The sequence below is a fragment of the Dreissena polymorpha genome, chromosome 3, assembly GCF_020536995.1.
Source record: "Dreissena polymorpha isolate Duluth1 chromosome 3, UMN_Dpol_1.0, whole genome shotgun sequence".
NCBI lineage: Eukaryota > Metazoa > Mollusca > Bivalvia > Myida > Dreissenidae > Dreissena > Dreissena polymorpha.
The window spans coordinates 130134152-130150172 of record NC_068357.1 but is presented as its reverse complement, the minus strand read 5'-3'; the positions used below and the strand labels follow the sequence as shown (position 1 = coordinate 130150172).

Sequence of the window (16021 nt, the reverse complement as noted above, 5' to 3'; positions counted from 1 at the left end):
TTCGTGTTTTTGTCAATGCAATACTTAAATTACTGAAATATTGTTCAAAGGTCAAAATGAAATGTAAGTACTTTTCAAGGCATGAGCAAAGTTTGAGATTCTAGGTCCAAGCATACCAAAGTTACAACAATTTTAACATTTTAACATTTAAGTTCACAGTGACCTTGACCTTCAAATGAATGACATTGAAATGAATGACCTTGAAATGACCAGTGGTCATCTAAGTGTGCTTGCAAACCTTTACGTCAAGTTTGAGATTCTAGGTCCAAGCATACCAAAGTTATAACAATTTTAACATTTTAACATTGAAGGTCACAGTGACCTTGACCTTCAAATGAATGACATTGAAATGACCAGTGGTCATCTTCTAGTACTGGCCAATCTTTATTTCAAGTTTGAAGACTCTAGGTACAAGCATACCAAAGTTATAACATGAAATAAGAACTTTAACATTTTTACATTCAAGGTCACAGTGACCTTGACCTTCAAATGAATGACCTTGAAATGTCCAGTGGTTACTTACTAGTTCTGGCCAACCTTCATGTCAAGTTTCAAGACTCTAGGTCCAAGCATACCAAAGTTATAACAACTTTAACACTTTTACATTCAAGGTCACAGTGACCTTGACCTTCAAATGAATGACCTTGAAATGTCCAGTGGTTACTTACTAGTTCTGGCCAACCTTCATGTCAAGTTTCAAGACTCTAGGTCCAAGCATACCAAAGTTATAACAACTTTAACATTTTTATATTGAAGGTCACAGTGACCTTCACCTTCAAATGAATGACCTTGAAATGACCAGTGGTCATCTGTTAATCCTGGCCAACCTTCATGTCAAGTTTGAAGACTCTAGGTCCAAGCATACCAAAGTTATACCATGAAATAAGAACTTTAACATTTTTACATTCAAGGTCACAGTGACCTTGACCTTCATATGAATGACCTTGAAATGACCAGTGGTTACTAACTAGTTATGGCCAACCTTCATGTCAAGTTTCAAGACTCTAGGTCCAAGCATACCAAAGTTATAAGAACTTTAACATTTTTTATATTGAAGGTCACAGTGACCTTGACCTTCAAATGAATGACCTTGAAATGACCAGTGGTCATCTGTTAATCCTGGCCAACCTTCATGTCAAGTTTGAAGACTCTAGGTCCAAGCATACCAAAGTTATACCATGAAATAAGAACTTTAACATTTTCGAGCACGCCGCCACCCCGCCCGCCCGCCCGCCCGCCCGCCCCCCCGCCCGCCCGACAACATCAATCTATAAGCCGAGATTTTTTCGAAAAAAATCCGGCTAACAACAAAACAAATGAAGATATAGCTTGTGCTTTAGTGTCTGCACAGAGTCTGATTCAATTATTATCAAACAAAGGTGCTGTTCAGAAATGTTAAGACAGAACAAAATTATCCTCTAAGAAATTCTTAACAGTCCAAAGACTGCTCAACCAATTAATGGTAGTGTAAAATCAATTAGGGACCAATTTGGCCCCACTTGAATTTCCAATAAAAATAACTCCATATCAATACAGCTCATCAATTTATAATGGGGGAGGATCTGCTGCAGAAAATGCAATCATTAACATGAATTTGTGGAGTTAACAAGTGCATTCTGGCCATTGAAGTCTCCATAAAATAATAATCAATAAATCTGCTTGAAAATTAAACAATACATTTTGTTTAAAGCGGAGAAAATGTTACCAGCATACAGCTTACAGTTTGACAAAACTTAAAAACTTCATAAAACAAGGAAAATGGCATAACACAAGTTTTTCAACATTTCAAATATTGAATTATATAATTGTGCATTGCCAAGATACATGTAGATCTGATTGACTGATACCTATACATACAATTTATGTGCAATACTTCCATCAAAACTTAATTCATTGTGCACATAAAATATTGTCTATTTTAAGTTTTAATAACCTTGATTCAACTGGTCCCAAATGCAATCCCAAGCTTGGTCTACATGTAAGCTATCAACATACACACAATTGCAGAATAATATCTAGACAAGAGCACCGCATAACAGGTGCCACGCTCGGCTGCGATAGCTTGTCAGAATTTAAAACAAAATAATTGAGGTCACAGTGACCTTTGACCTAATGACCCAAAATGGGTGTGGCATGTAGAACTCATCAAGGTGCCTCTACATATGAAGTTTAAAAGTTGTAGGTGGAAGCACTTTGATTTTAGAGGCAGTGTTGAGGTTTTAGCACGACGCCGGCGGACGGCGAGCAGGCTATGACAATAGCTCGGGTTTTCTCCGAAAACAGCCTCGCTAATACAAACTAAAGCTATTGAGAGAAAACTGTTTTTCTTCTTATAGTGACCTTGATTGTGACAAATCGGTCCCTAATGGAAGTACCACCTTTCACGAGAGTGAGAACTGTTTATCTATTATTTAATTTCTTAACTTTGACCTGACACACACCAAATATTATCCCAAGCTAGTTTCATTACCATTGGTCAATTCAAACTTAAACCAAACCTTAGTACCCAATCAAATAACCAGTATTTTAAACTTTAAGCCCCAGTACCAGGTGTTGAAGAATTTTTCCAGAGCCGGTCGCCCTGCAGGGCGAGTAGGCCTGACAATCCACTCGCCCTTCACTTTATTCTACTCGCCCTGCATTAAAAAAATAGATATCTATATTTATAGTTATGATCAACCAGAAACTTAGTTCTGGCTACCATAACTTTAAATGTCGCTTTTTATTATTTTTGACTGGCGCGACTTTATATATGTACAGATATGTCAATACTATATAAACTGTACGCTGAAGTTTCTTTAGCTACCAGAACCTTTTAAACCTACTTTACATAGTGACACTAAACTGCAAACAAATTAACTACATTATCTGATGGATTATATTTGCTTTCCTTACGTTTTCTGCACCTCTTTCCTTTTCTCAATTCTTTCCGCTTCTCGTTTGACGACCTTTCTAATTCGTTGTGTTCCCTGTCACCACCACCTTGCGGATATTTTAAAATAGAACCCTTTTCCATTTTCATATTTCAGACGAACTTTTACCGAAAGACACGCTTGATTGACAAACGGTTACAATATGGAAAATTTTGCCTAAGGCTTCTGATCACGAAATTCAGAATTATTCTGTTTATTAATAATAATTTTTTTCTGTTTATTTTTTTAATTAAATATTAAAAGTATTATAATTAACCAGTGATGTATTATTGTTTTATTGATATTTACATTAAAATTCACGGAATGACCAATGTATTTAACAGTTTTATTCACTTTTAATCGATTAGCTACATGTAAGAGCACTGACAACGACGAAAAAGAGCGCATCCGATTTCGAGAATTGTTTTTACTGTGCCCGTGACGTCATTTTTCATTGTCAACACAAAAGTGCAGTTTCTTTGTGTACTTAACGTATTTTTTGTTCGTTCGAAAAATTGTTCGCAATTTGTATCGATGTGAAAGGAGTTCTGGAACTGAATTTATATTTCTCAACTTGAAAAACAGCACTCGCCTGGTCGGTCGAGTATTTGATAAATTTTACTCGTCCGACCGTCAACTTCACTCGCATATGCGGGCGGTCGACTGGATTCTTCAACCCCTGAGTACCATATAAATACGGATGGACTCAAGTGGTCCCGGATTGACCCGGTTCCCTTGATCAAGACCCGGGATGAACCAGGATGATCAGTGGCCTTTTGGGATTATTGAGCATCAATAGTCTTCCAAAGACCATCACCCCGATGACAACACGGCATCCACACGGACCAACCCGGCAGCAACACGCCATCAACAGGGCGCGCTCACGCAGACTGTCCTGGACAGTCCCGCAAGAGCTACTGACCTACACAGCAGAGACACTGATTAACACGGACCAACACGGCATCCACACAGAACATATCCAACATACAGGACAACGACACGGACTAACACAGCATTCATACGGACCAAACATGATCTGCATGAGTTTCGATGATTCCATCATTCTACAATCAAATCTCGAAAGTGTAACCTCGTTTACATATCTAAACATCAAAATGCCACCTTAAATGAAGCGTATTGTAAAAGTGGATCTTCCAATTCCCAAAAGATTGTCAGGAGCAGCATCTGCTACCAATAATGAACAGCAGCAACAAGGAGAAACAAGATTGAGGCCCAGATCAAGATTGCCATTACATTTATAAGAAGATCAACAAACATCAGTACCACTAACAGAGACTGACGCCTAAAAAAAGAAGACGTCCCTTGTCCTTTCAGAGAAAAGGAGGTCATCATGGCCGATTGGTTGAATGATCACCCTATTTCTATTCTTGTTGAACACAAAAGCATTGCTGCTTAATTCAACCCAAATGAATTTGTAGTCGGCGTCAACCAAGGCCATGAAGATTATTGAATGGTAATAGTTGAAGTACAAGGAGCTAGCTAACCTAGGAACATGTACGGCGATAAATAAAACAACATGGTAATGCAACAGCTATAAGTTTCAAAACTGCTTGACGATGCTCTTCTGCTCATCTTGCATTCAAGGACAGGGCATTTGTTCCTCATTAAATTCTACAAGTACGCATCGCAGACCAGAAGGATGATCTTGGAGATGGTGCTGTGTGACCCGAAAGCCATACATCAGACAGTGGTAACTGTCCCTGATAATAGGTACCAAATTGTTTTTGCAAACTTAATGCCAGCTGTCATATGCTTTCTGCAGTTTAACTTCTTTGGCTTGATTCTTTGCTCTATATGTGTCAGGATCTCTTGGTATACCATGTGCAAGATATTAAAGAAGCCTTTTCCATTTTTGTTCTTGAGTTTGCCTGAATCAGCCGTACATAATCAACTAGGTCTGGTCGTCTGTTTGACCCAGATGGTCCTTGATTTCTGTAACTGACTGCTACTGACCCTGCTATCTTGTGGGTTGGAATGCAATGGATTAAGGTGAGGTAACAATTCCACTGCTGGAACGACGGCTTGTTTAAAGCTTTATACATTTATATGTTTAACGGTCAATGTTGAAAACAATTTTTAATATTTTCGTCAAAGCCTATATCAGGTTATTGAACAACAATACTTATTTGATATAAAATTAATAAGTGCACAGAATGCAATAACATAGTAATTACCAAATATGAGAAAACAGCCTTTAAGTACAAACGCTCTGTCGCTGAAAATCTTCTAAATATAAAGGGGCATGCACAAACGGTATTGATGGAGAGAGTTGAGTGTGAAATTGTTTCATGCTGAATACGCAGTCAACATCGTTGCTAAACGAACTGTAGTATCCCTTTTCATACCATTTACTTCCTTCAAACAGAAAGTCAATTAAATAACATATTAATGTAAATGTGAAAACTGTTTGTAGATAGCACGTTTTCTTCTGTGAAAAGTTTCAGGCCTACCAGCGGGAAATTTCATATTCAAATTGATTGGACAATGAAAAAGTCAGGTGCAGGAGAAAAGCTGGCGTATACAGCTACGCCGAAAAAAACCCAAGAACATGCTAGTTTGGAAATATTAAATCATGAAACAGCCTACAACCCAATAAACTGGGAATAAGGACAGCCAAACCACAGTCTCCATGGCAACAGGGTCCCAGAAAACACAGCACCACAGACATGACATCTGCAAACAGATTTATGAGGCCTTGAATCAGCATGCATGATGTCCCATATGCCACAAGCTTTGATACAGAGAGAAATAGTTCAGTTGATAACCTATTTGCTTCTGTTATGTTTAAACTATTCACACAACTCAACTTGAAGAAAACAATGTCAGTCTCAGCTAAAAATGTATCTGTTACACTGGCCACATATGGCATAAGACCTATTTTTGTTTGACTACAGTTACATTTTCTTCACAATTTAACAACCAGCTAGATTTAGTTGTGATGCATACCTTGCAATATTTATTTTTGTAGAAGACAAAGTGCATAGTTATGATAAATATAGTGATGATTATGTTTACACTGATTATTATGAGCATGATGGTGTGCAATCAAATAACATTAATGGGTTAGATAACTGCATATTCAGAATTGATTACCTCAGCAGCTGCCTTATGCTGCGTTTACACCATTTTCCCGGCGACCACGGCAGTCCCGTTTGTCGGAAACGTATCGCGCCGTGTGGCTTTTGCAATTTTTTACCTTAAATCCAAAGTTTGGTAGGATGTGCTAAGTTTCCTCACGGTTTATCAAGGTATCCGTGACGTGCCGTCGAAGCGAAAACGCGGCCCTTCGACGGTGCGCTAAGTTTTGTTCCACGGTCTGCCACGGATGTATAAATGTTGCTTCAAGGTACGATGCGTTCTGTTTAAATCCCGCACGTTGTTTGCGTTTGTCATGCAGGTCTGATACGTTGTACACGTTTGCCATTCATTTGTCACGTTCTGTCAAGGTACCTTGCGGATCAAAGGTGGACATCCCAGAGGTTTCGGCCACGATTGTGCTCCCGGTATAAAAGAAAACTCTCAAGCAACAGTATTTATTATAACAAAATAATTCCAGTGACATGGATGTGAACGACGAGGATGATTTTATGTTTGCCTGCTTATTTGCAGCATTAATAAAATCTTTGCGTTGTAAAGAGCTGAAAGAAGCAAAAAAGTCCGGGAAAAGACGAAAAAGGCGGCCAAGGTCCCTGTGGGTTTGTCCATGGCTATCTGAAGCTAGAAGGCAGCAGCAGGGGCACTTTGATGCATTTCTTACCAGGGAACTCCGCAACGAAGATATCAACACCTTTCAGAATTATCTGAGGATGCCCCCAGAACTATTCGACGAGATCTTTGAACGGATATCTCAAGTCATCTTAAGACAAGATTCAAAGTATCGCTCCTCCCTTACACCTGGATTGAAACTGGCACTGACTCTGAGGCATTTGGTGGAAGGCAAGTACTTTCAGGTTGTTCCTCCACTTGAACGTCCTTTGCAGCGCGGGGGGTAGCCTTTGTTCGGCGCTTTCTTGGTGGCATGTTTGCTCATCAAGTGTTCAGACTGAAATGAAAGCTTCCTGAGAGGCACGGCTTTTATATACTCAGCTTCAGACCGCGCTAATCGTGTCAGACCGTACAACAACTCAACTGGCCGTAACACATCTGCCTGCAAAACGCAACACACCGTAACGGGTCGGATGAAACACGTAGCAAAACGGCTATCAATTATCCTAGCTTGCAGTAGTTATCATGACAATGTCGGGGAATGAAAAGGATTCCCGTCAGAGTACAGACACTTTTTGGGTTCTGTTACGGCCTGCTACGTACTGTCAAGTTGTGTTGCGTTTAACAAGTTTTATCACGTTTCTCATTTCCGCCGTGACTGCCGTGGCAAAAACTTTGGCACGGCAACCCCTTTGTGTCACGTTTGGCTATTCCGTTCCCCTACGTTGCCTCACGTTCATACCGTTTACTCCATGGTGGCCCGAAACGTGATTGCCGTGGTCGCCGGGAACATGGTGTAAACGCAGCATTATTAAACAAGGGCTGTTTGTAAAACATGAATGCCCCCCCATATGGGCTGTCAGTTGTAGTGGCAGCCATTGTGTGAATACGTTTTTTGTCACTGTGACCTTGACCTTTGACCTAGTGACCTGAAAATCAATAGGGGTCATCAGCCAGTCATGATCAATGTACCTATGAAGTTTCATGATCCTAGGCCTAATTATCCTTGAGTTATCATCAGTAAACCATTTTACTGTTTCGAGTCACTGTGACCTTGACCTTTGACCTAGTGACCTGAAAATTAATGGGGGTCATCAGCCGGTCATGATCAATGTACCTATGAAGTTTCAGGATCCTAGGCGTAAGAATTCTTGAGTTATCATCCGGAAACCATTTTACTATTTAGAGTCACTGTGACCTTGACCTTTGACCTAGTGACCTGAAAATCAATAGGGGTCATCTGCAAGTCATTATCAATGTACCTTTAAAGTTTCATGATCCTAGGCCAAAGCATTTTTTAGTTATCATCCGGAAACCATTTTACTGTTTTGAGTCACCGTGACCTTTACCTTTGACCTAGTGACCTGAAAATCAATAGGGGTCATCAGCCGGTCATGATCAATGTTCCTATGAATTTTCATGATCCTAGGCGTAAGCATTCTTGAGTAATCATCAGAAAACCATTTTACTGTTTCGAGTCACTGTGACCTTGACCTTTGACCTAGAGACCTGAAAATCAATAGGGGTAATCTGCCAGTCATAATCAATGTACCTATGAAGTTTCATAATCCTAGGCGTAAGCATTCTTGAGTTATCATCCCGAAACTATTTTACTATTTCGAGTCACTGCGACCTTGACCTTTGACCTAGTGACCTGAAAATCAATAAGGGTCATCTGCCAGTCACAATCAATCTACCTACATGTATGAAGTTTAATGATCCTAGGCCTAAGCATTCTTGAGTTATCATCCGGAAACCATTTCACTATTTCGAGTCACTGTCACCTTGACCTTTGACCTAGTGACCTGAAAATCAATAGGGGTCATCTGCCAGTCATGATCAATGTACCTATGAAGTTTCATGATCCTAGGCCTAAGCGTTCTTGAGTTATCATCCGGAAACCATCTGGTGGACGGATTGACCGATGGACCGACCAACCGACATGTGCAAAACAATATACCCCCTCTTCTTCGAATAGGGGCATAAAAATCCTGGATTTGCACCAAGTCTGGGTCAAAATATTGATAAACTGAAGGTATTAAACCACCTGTGGGAAAACTTGTGCTAAAACTTCAATTTACATCAAAATTAAACCAGGCTGAGACATTGATTTGCCTAGAGACATGATTAAAGTGACACTCAGCCCTGGTGCCTGGAGATTTATGGCAGCTACCAATGTGGATAATAAGCCTGGTCTGGACTGTACATCTATCTGAATGCAATAGCAGGCTGTCCACCCAGCATCTGAATGCAATAGCAGGCTGTCAACCCAGCATCTGAATGCAATAGCAGGCTGCCAACACAGCATCTGAATGCAATAGCAGGCTGTCAACCCAGCATCTGAATGCAATAGCAGGCTGCCAATACAGCATCTGAATGCAATACATGTAGCAGGCTGTCAACCCAGCATCTGAATGCAATAGCAGGCTGTCAACACAGCATCTGAATGCAATAGCAGGCTGTCAACACAGCATCTGAATGCAATAGCAGGCTGTCAACCCAGCATGGCCAGTGGAAAGTGTTTTATATCACCAACCTGCTCAGTGATGCAATAAGGAAGGCTGACTGACATAGTGTTTATGGAACATCAGATTCACTTTGTTTTAAAATTTAAATACAATGAAACGACTTTCAGCAACTACAACCTTGGTTAAAAGTCAAAGGTGGATTAAAAAATTCTTATGTCTGAATAAATTAAATTACTTTTACAAAAGCATTAGAACCAATTGATAATAATTTGCTTTGCTTAAAATGTGGATTATATTTAGTAAAATCAGAACATGATATTTTTCAATTGTAGTACATATTGTGGAAAAATTGGGGAACATGACGTCATCAGATTTAGCAAATAACATTAGTATTCCATAAATCCATTTTTCAAATATAAATAATGAAATGGTGGTTGGTACTAACAGCTGAGAGTTACGACCATTCTGTCTATTACAGCCAGCACCAATCATCACAGGGAGCAGCAAAAGGATTATCTTACATTACACTTGTTAATAATGTTAATAAGGTTTCTATATTTTAGTAGATTGGATAATCTACTGTGACAGTTTCAGCAAGTATTAAAAGAGAAGATAAAAACACAAATTTTTGTGACTAACTATTAAATTGTAGGAAACAAGGTGCAACAATTTTGCAGTCTAAATTCTTTTCTTTGAGATCATCTATTCATTAAGGTCATTTAACCGTGACAACTTGAGTGGAATCCACCCAGTAATTAAAGATAAATTGAAAAATGCAAGATTCCAGACATAAACATATGGAAGTTCACAGAGATAAGTGCAACTTTTAATGCTTAAAACTCTGTGGGGGCATTAAAATGAATACATTATCAGTGCTTCCAGTAGCTATCAAAGGTTGGAAGTCCTGACTTCCAAGCCATATATTTTGGACATCCAAGACATACAGTTAAAAGTCCCAATTTTATTTCAGCATTAAAGTAAATACTACCGATGTGTTGACAGTTGGATACGAAAATGTTCAAACTCTAACCATTACCCAATAATCCTGCTTATCCAGTATAATTACGATTATTTTCTTTCAAAACAAAAATATGGCCGTTATTAACGAATAGATGAATGTGTTAACGAATCTCATAAATCAGAAACGTCCTCCATTTACGCAAGAACCTATACAAAGTGAATTGTGGGATGGAGGAATTCGTATTGAATATTAGTAAATTATGTGAGGCGAAATGCAAGCATCAAGGACTATTAATATTTAGTAACAATGACCAATCAACAACTGAATTAAATGTTATATATGTACCTCACCCGTCAGTACACTACAGTCCAGGATAGTGTTGAAACTTGTCAGGTCATTCAGGCATGTAAACGTATGCATTAGCATTATAAGTTTGACAAATCTCTAAACAAGTTACTTAGTAAGCATGTCAAAGTTCCATTAGTCTCTAAAGTTCAATAAATTCTAGCCACAAACAAACATTTCTCATGTTTTACAAGTAAATCCTTTGTACTGATTATAAGCATGGGAAAATAAGACTTCACGTCCGATATCATGTTATTCTTAATCGGGAAAGCATGGACTTAAATAATTAATTGGTGAATAAAAACTGTGTAGCATAGAGAACGCTAAAATCTTCAATTTATATAACAACAAGAGATGTGTTCGTCAGAAACACAATGCCCCCTACTGGGCCGCTTTGAAATAAAATTTCTATTTATCATTTGGCAGGTATAGAAATCATCTCCCTTTAAAGCTTATTACTTCCCTTGGATTTTGTTTTTTGACCTTTGACATTGAAGGATGACCTTGACCTTTCACCACTCAAAATGTGCAGCTTCATGAGATAGACATGCATCCCAAATATCAAGTTGCTATCTTCAATATTGCAAAAGTTATGGCCAATGTTAAAGTTTTCGGACTGAAGACTGAGTGACAGACAGACGGACTGACAGTTCAACTGCTATATGACACTCTACCGCAGGGTGGGGGGAGGGTCTGTAGACAGTAAAAAATTACCAAGTCAGACATCACTGACTACCAAGGCCTGTGGTTTATCAAAGAGATCATAGCCACAGTATATCATGTATCTATGGACACAAGTCCACAGGTACTGGTAAGTAATGAAACCTACCATTCACACATTAGTACAGGAAAGAAATGATAGTTATGTCATTAAAAAAAAACCTTTGACTAATCAATCATTTAAGTTATAAATAAACAAAATAAAAAATCTGTACAGTAACTGTAAAAGAACTTAAATTCTTAGAAAGGAAATATATAATCTGAGATTTATAATTATATAAATTACTTCCCTTGAAAATAATTGTCTCTTACAAATCTCTATTTTTAGTAGCAAATACCCGGTAATTATAAGCCACTACCGTGCCTGTAGATTCAAAGGTAACCTTAAAGTACCTAAGATACTTGAATGCCCAGAAGTATCATTGTCTGCTTGGCTTGACCATAAAATGTCATTTTGATTATGCTTCAGTTGTATGGTTTCATATTATTATTATTTATAATAATTATTTCCCTTTAAAGCAAATTACTTCCCTTGGATTTGTATTTTTGACCTTAGACCTTGAAGGATGACCTTGACCTTTTACCACGATGTGTTTGTCAGAAACACAATGCCCCCTACTGCGCCGCTTTGATTTATTAAAAAAAATATATAATTTGGCAGGTCAGATAATTATCTCCATTTAAAGCTTATTACTTCCCTTGGATTTGTATTTTAGACCATATACCTTGAAGGATGATCTTGACCTTAAAATTTTACCACTCAAAATGTGCAGCTTCATGAGATACACATGCATGCCAAATATCAAGTTGCTATCTTCAAAATTGCAAAAGTTATGCCTTATGGCCAATGTTTTCGGACGGACACACTGACTGACTGACGGACAGTTCAACTGCTATATGCCACCCTACCGGGGGCATAAAAATCATTGTGCTTTCTTTTTAATGTGGTAACTTTCTTTAACTGAAATCAAGTTATCTACGCTCTATCTACAGCGTTACAGTACCGGTAATTGAGATAGGTCAGTATTGATCTGGGACATGTACAGTTATTGTATACCGGTACACCTTTTTGTGGGGTCAGCGTGTATTTGACTGCCTGAGCACTTATTGGCGGATGCAAGTACCAACAAGAGATGTGTTTGTCAGAAACACAATGCCCCCTATTGCGCCGCTTTGAAGCCATATACCGGGTATTTGACCTTTGACCTTGAAGGATGACCTTGACCTTTCACCAGTCAAAATGTGCAGCTCCATGAGATACACATGCATGCCAAATATCAAGCTGCTATCTTCAATAATGCAAAAGTTATTGCAAAACTTTAACCAAGGTTAAAGTTTTGGGACACACACAATGAATGAATGACAGACAGACAGGCCAAAAACAATATGCCCCCAATCTTTCGATCCGGGGTAAATGGAATCTGGTAAAATCAATATTGGCCTTTCGCTGAGAAATTCAAAGCATACAGTAGCTCTTAGGCAGAGTTAACAGAATGAATGACCTAATTTACTGTTAAGATTTTCTGTGTATTAGAAAACAGTGTTCTTGTGGATTATCCGACATCCAAGGGACTTCCATCATTTGTAAAATTGACATGCAACTGCTATTTAAACCATACAAATTGATACCATTACCACTCACCCAATGAGCTGAAAAGTAAAGTCCAACTGTCTTTCCTTTCAGTTCTTCAACAGCATCTACGTCCTTCCCTTCTTTGATCAACTTTCCTTTTATTATGTCCAAAAACTTCTCCTGTCGCCATGGAAACTCTAACCCTTTTTCATCCTCCATCAAGTGAGAGTAGCCATCGCGTGTTATTGTTTGTCCATTTTCACCATCCACAAGTACTAGCTTTGGGATTCCTTGAACATGATATTTTTTGCACAATTTTGCCTGAAAATATTAAAAATCATAGCAACACCCTGGAATAAACATGACTTATCCCTTACTCTCATAGTATCAGTTCTCCTCATAGTATCGTGCCTTTAACGAAAAACCTTCAAGAAGTGCTGGAAAGTTAATGTCTTTTTCAATTTTGAGAAGTTGTAATTTATTTGCTGGTTATCCATGACTTTTACGACCATCATTCTCATAATGAATTTTCAATTGGGAATTGGCCCAAATACTGGCCCAGAGTTTTGGACGAAAAAAAAACACTGTAACCTTATTGGTTTATGCATTTTAATTTGAACTGGTGTAAACAAGGGAAAAAAAGACAGCTTTTATGAAAATGTACACAATGATTTAGAAGTTTAATTTTGATTCCATGCATTTCATAGGTAAAGTTTGATTCATGCAGGGCAATAAAAGGTTGTTAAAAGAAAATAAGATGATATAATATTTTATGATCCAAACATTCACAATTTACAAAAACTCAAACAGTCTCGTTGCCATCGAAACCATTGTCCTTCAGAGATTAATTCAGCAACATATCAAAAGTATGACTGTTTGCAGTGTCCAACCCGCATTCAGGGCTTAACACCAACTTTTTTTTCAACTAGCCCATTTGGGCTAGTAAATTCAGAACCTACTAGCCCTGACCAATCTTTCATGTGCCCTGACCCAAGTATTATCAAAACCTTTATATTTATCATACCACTTGTTTTTTCTTGTGCGAGGAGATGGGCAATTATGATTCAATCATTCTTATTAGCTTGCCTTACTAATGCTAATGAATTCAATATTCATCTACTTAAGACATCTATTTGTAATCTTCACAACATTTCGGGAGAAATTTCCTTGGTCTTTTTTCCTCATACTTTCTCTTACTTTCCTCCATCCCTTTTCCTTTCTTATCCGAGGAACCCCATCCCCACCCGTAAAGCCAAACTTTAACTACAACATGAACGCTAAAACCTTTCTAAAATAGATTGCCGCAGTTGCCATCTTACAACAAATGGCAAGTGAATCTTACATGTAGGTGTCCCAAAATAACGTGTTACGGTACTTGTAACAATTGAACAGGGTTAACTCTCTACTAAAAGCCGGGATCGACCATTTAAATTAGTTTTGCTAATTGAATTGCATAAAAAAGATTGTCAAAACACTTCTAATCGATCAAGCAAATTAAAGTTATTTAAAATTGATAAATAACTAACAATTTTATTGTACATGTTTAACTTGTAGTTAACGTCGAGTTTTATACCTTCATCAATCCCAGACGATCTTGGCGATCCCGGATTTTGGTTTAAAACGTATTTTTATCGAGAAAACACGTCACTTAGTGGAAACCAATTAAAAACCATATCTAGGGGAATTCTGTTTTAAAATAGGTACTGACGTGTTTTACCAGGAAAACCACCGGGGATTTTCTGAATTGTCAGCCTCTTTTTGATTGCAATCAGGGGGTTCCAAATCTATTTCGAGATACGATCCGTTTGTTGTCTCTGACTTCACTCTGGGATTAAATTGTGATCTGTTCTTACTGTATTCAGATTTTTGCATCTTTTAAAAGCTTATCTTAAACGCAGTTTATTGATATAGAACACATAATCCCACCCAAAATATGCACGGCCGGTCTGGCATTTTCCTGGGACATTGGCTAGCCCGGACCTTGGTACAGGCAGTGAATGTTGTTTGGACGTGCCTTAGTGTTAAGCCCTGGCATGTATTTAACTACCCATACAGTACAACTAACTAAAGGGGCCTTTTCACATTTTGGTAAATTGACCAAATAAAAAAAAATGTTTCAGATTCGCAAATATTCGTTGTTGTAATCATATTTGAGAGGACGCGGTAATACTGAACACTTACCATGCTCTAAAACATCTATTACAATGTATATGCATTTTTTGATGATTTAAAAGCCTGAAAATTATAAAGTGTTGCAACGCGAAACAATTGAATAATTTGGAGTTTTGTTGTTGTTGTTATATTTTGTGGTACTGCGAAATTTGCTTTTATATACCGGTAGTTTAAAATTCATCTCTCATTGTATGAGTGCGGATGGCCAAGTGGTCTAATTAAGCGATAGACTTTAACTCCAGTCCAGGGGTCAGTGGTTCGAGCCCAGTTGAGGATTATTTTTTTCTTTCTTTAATTTTATTCCTGGCTTTTTACTGAAGCTTTTTATATCTAATGTTTACATTTATCAATATAAAGTGTTTAATTACAAACTGTGTACATGCCAAAATCTGTGAAAAGGCACCTTTAAATTAATGTATAACCAATACTATGACTTACCTTCCTTTCTACTCCAAAAGGTAATGCCAGCCATGGCATTGAGTTAAAGTATTCCAAAAATGAACTTTCATCTTTATCCCAACTCACAAAAACAATCTCAAATTTAAGGCGCTGATCAATTTTAACTTTATTGTACAAATCAATTAATTTGGGGGTAAATCCTTTACATGGGGGACACCATTCTGCAGAAAAATAAATTCCAATCACACTTTCCTTTCCACATAACGAACTGACTGACACTTTATCCTCATTCAATTTAAGCGCGTGACTTCCCAAAAGATTTTCTAATGTTCTTGCCATTGTTGTGCAGAACTTTTGTCTCCAGTACACGGACCGACTTCAGCTATTGCACCGTTTGTGGGGAAATCCGACATCTATTTTAAGAACTATGACGTTGCGAGGTTACGCAGCAGTAAATGTTTATCAAAGCTTTTAGAAATGTAACACATTTTAATTTTCGATTCTCTCTCGCATATTTCTATTGCAGATGTATTCTGCATCCAAACTCGAAGTTTAAGAAAATAAGTTACATAACAAATGAGAATGTACAGACGCCTCTTTTTGCAAACTCTGGATCTTTTACGTCTTTTACCCCATTTTTTCAAAACATTATTATTTACAAACTGGTTTTCTATATTGTGAATGACAGAGGAAACTTTGACTGCGGTAATAAGGGTAGTTTATAACAATTTTCATATTTTCTTGA

At 37.9% G+C, this 16021-nt stretch overlaps 3 protein-coding genes across 24 annotated transcripts in view; 1 reads left to right on the top strand and 2 right to left on the bottom strand.

Annotated features, from left to right (window-relative positions):
* The window catches only part of LOC127871440 (nucleoredoxin-like), a 205077-nt gene that overhangs the window by 29240 nt on the left and 159816 nt on the right, over positions 1–16021 (bottom strand). Inside the window, exons 1-2 of one of the 2 annotated variants that reach the window (XM_052414380.1) lie at positions 15316–15698; positions 12775–13026 (exon numbers count right to left, since the gene is read on the bottom strand). In XM_052414380.1, the coding sequence (XP_052270340.1) occupies positions 12775–13026; positions 15316–15615 (552 nt within the window). In that variant the 5' untranslated portion in view covers positions 15616–15698. Of the gene's footprint in view, positions 1–12774; positions 13027–15315; positions 15699–16021 lie in introns of those variants that run through there. The other variant, XM_052414381.1, reaches the window with a different exon arrangement.
* Positions 1–16021, bottom strand: part of LOC127871444 (synaptosomal-associated protein 29-like) — a 153279-nt gene that overhangs the window by 56653 nt on the left and 80605 nt on the right. The window lies entirely within an intron of this gene.
* The window catches only part of LOC127871437 (breakpoint cluster region protein-like), a 232114-nt gene that overhangs the window by 153458 nt on the left and 62635 nt on the right, over positions 1–16021 (top strand). The gene's annotated exons all lie outside the window — the stretch shown is intronic.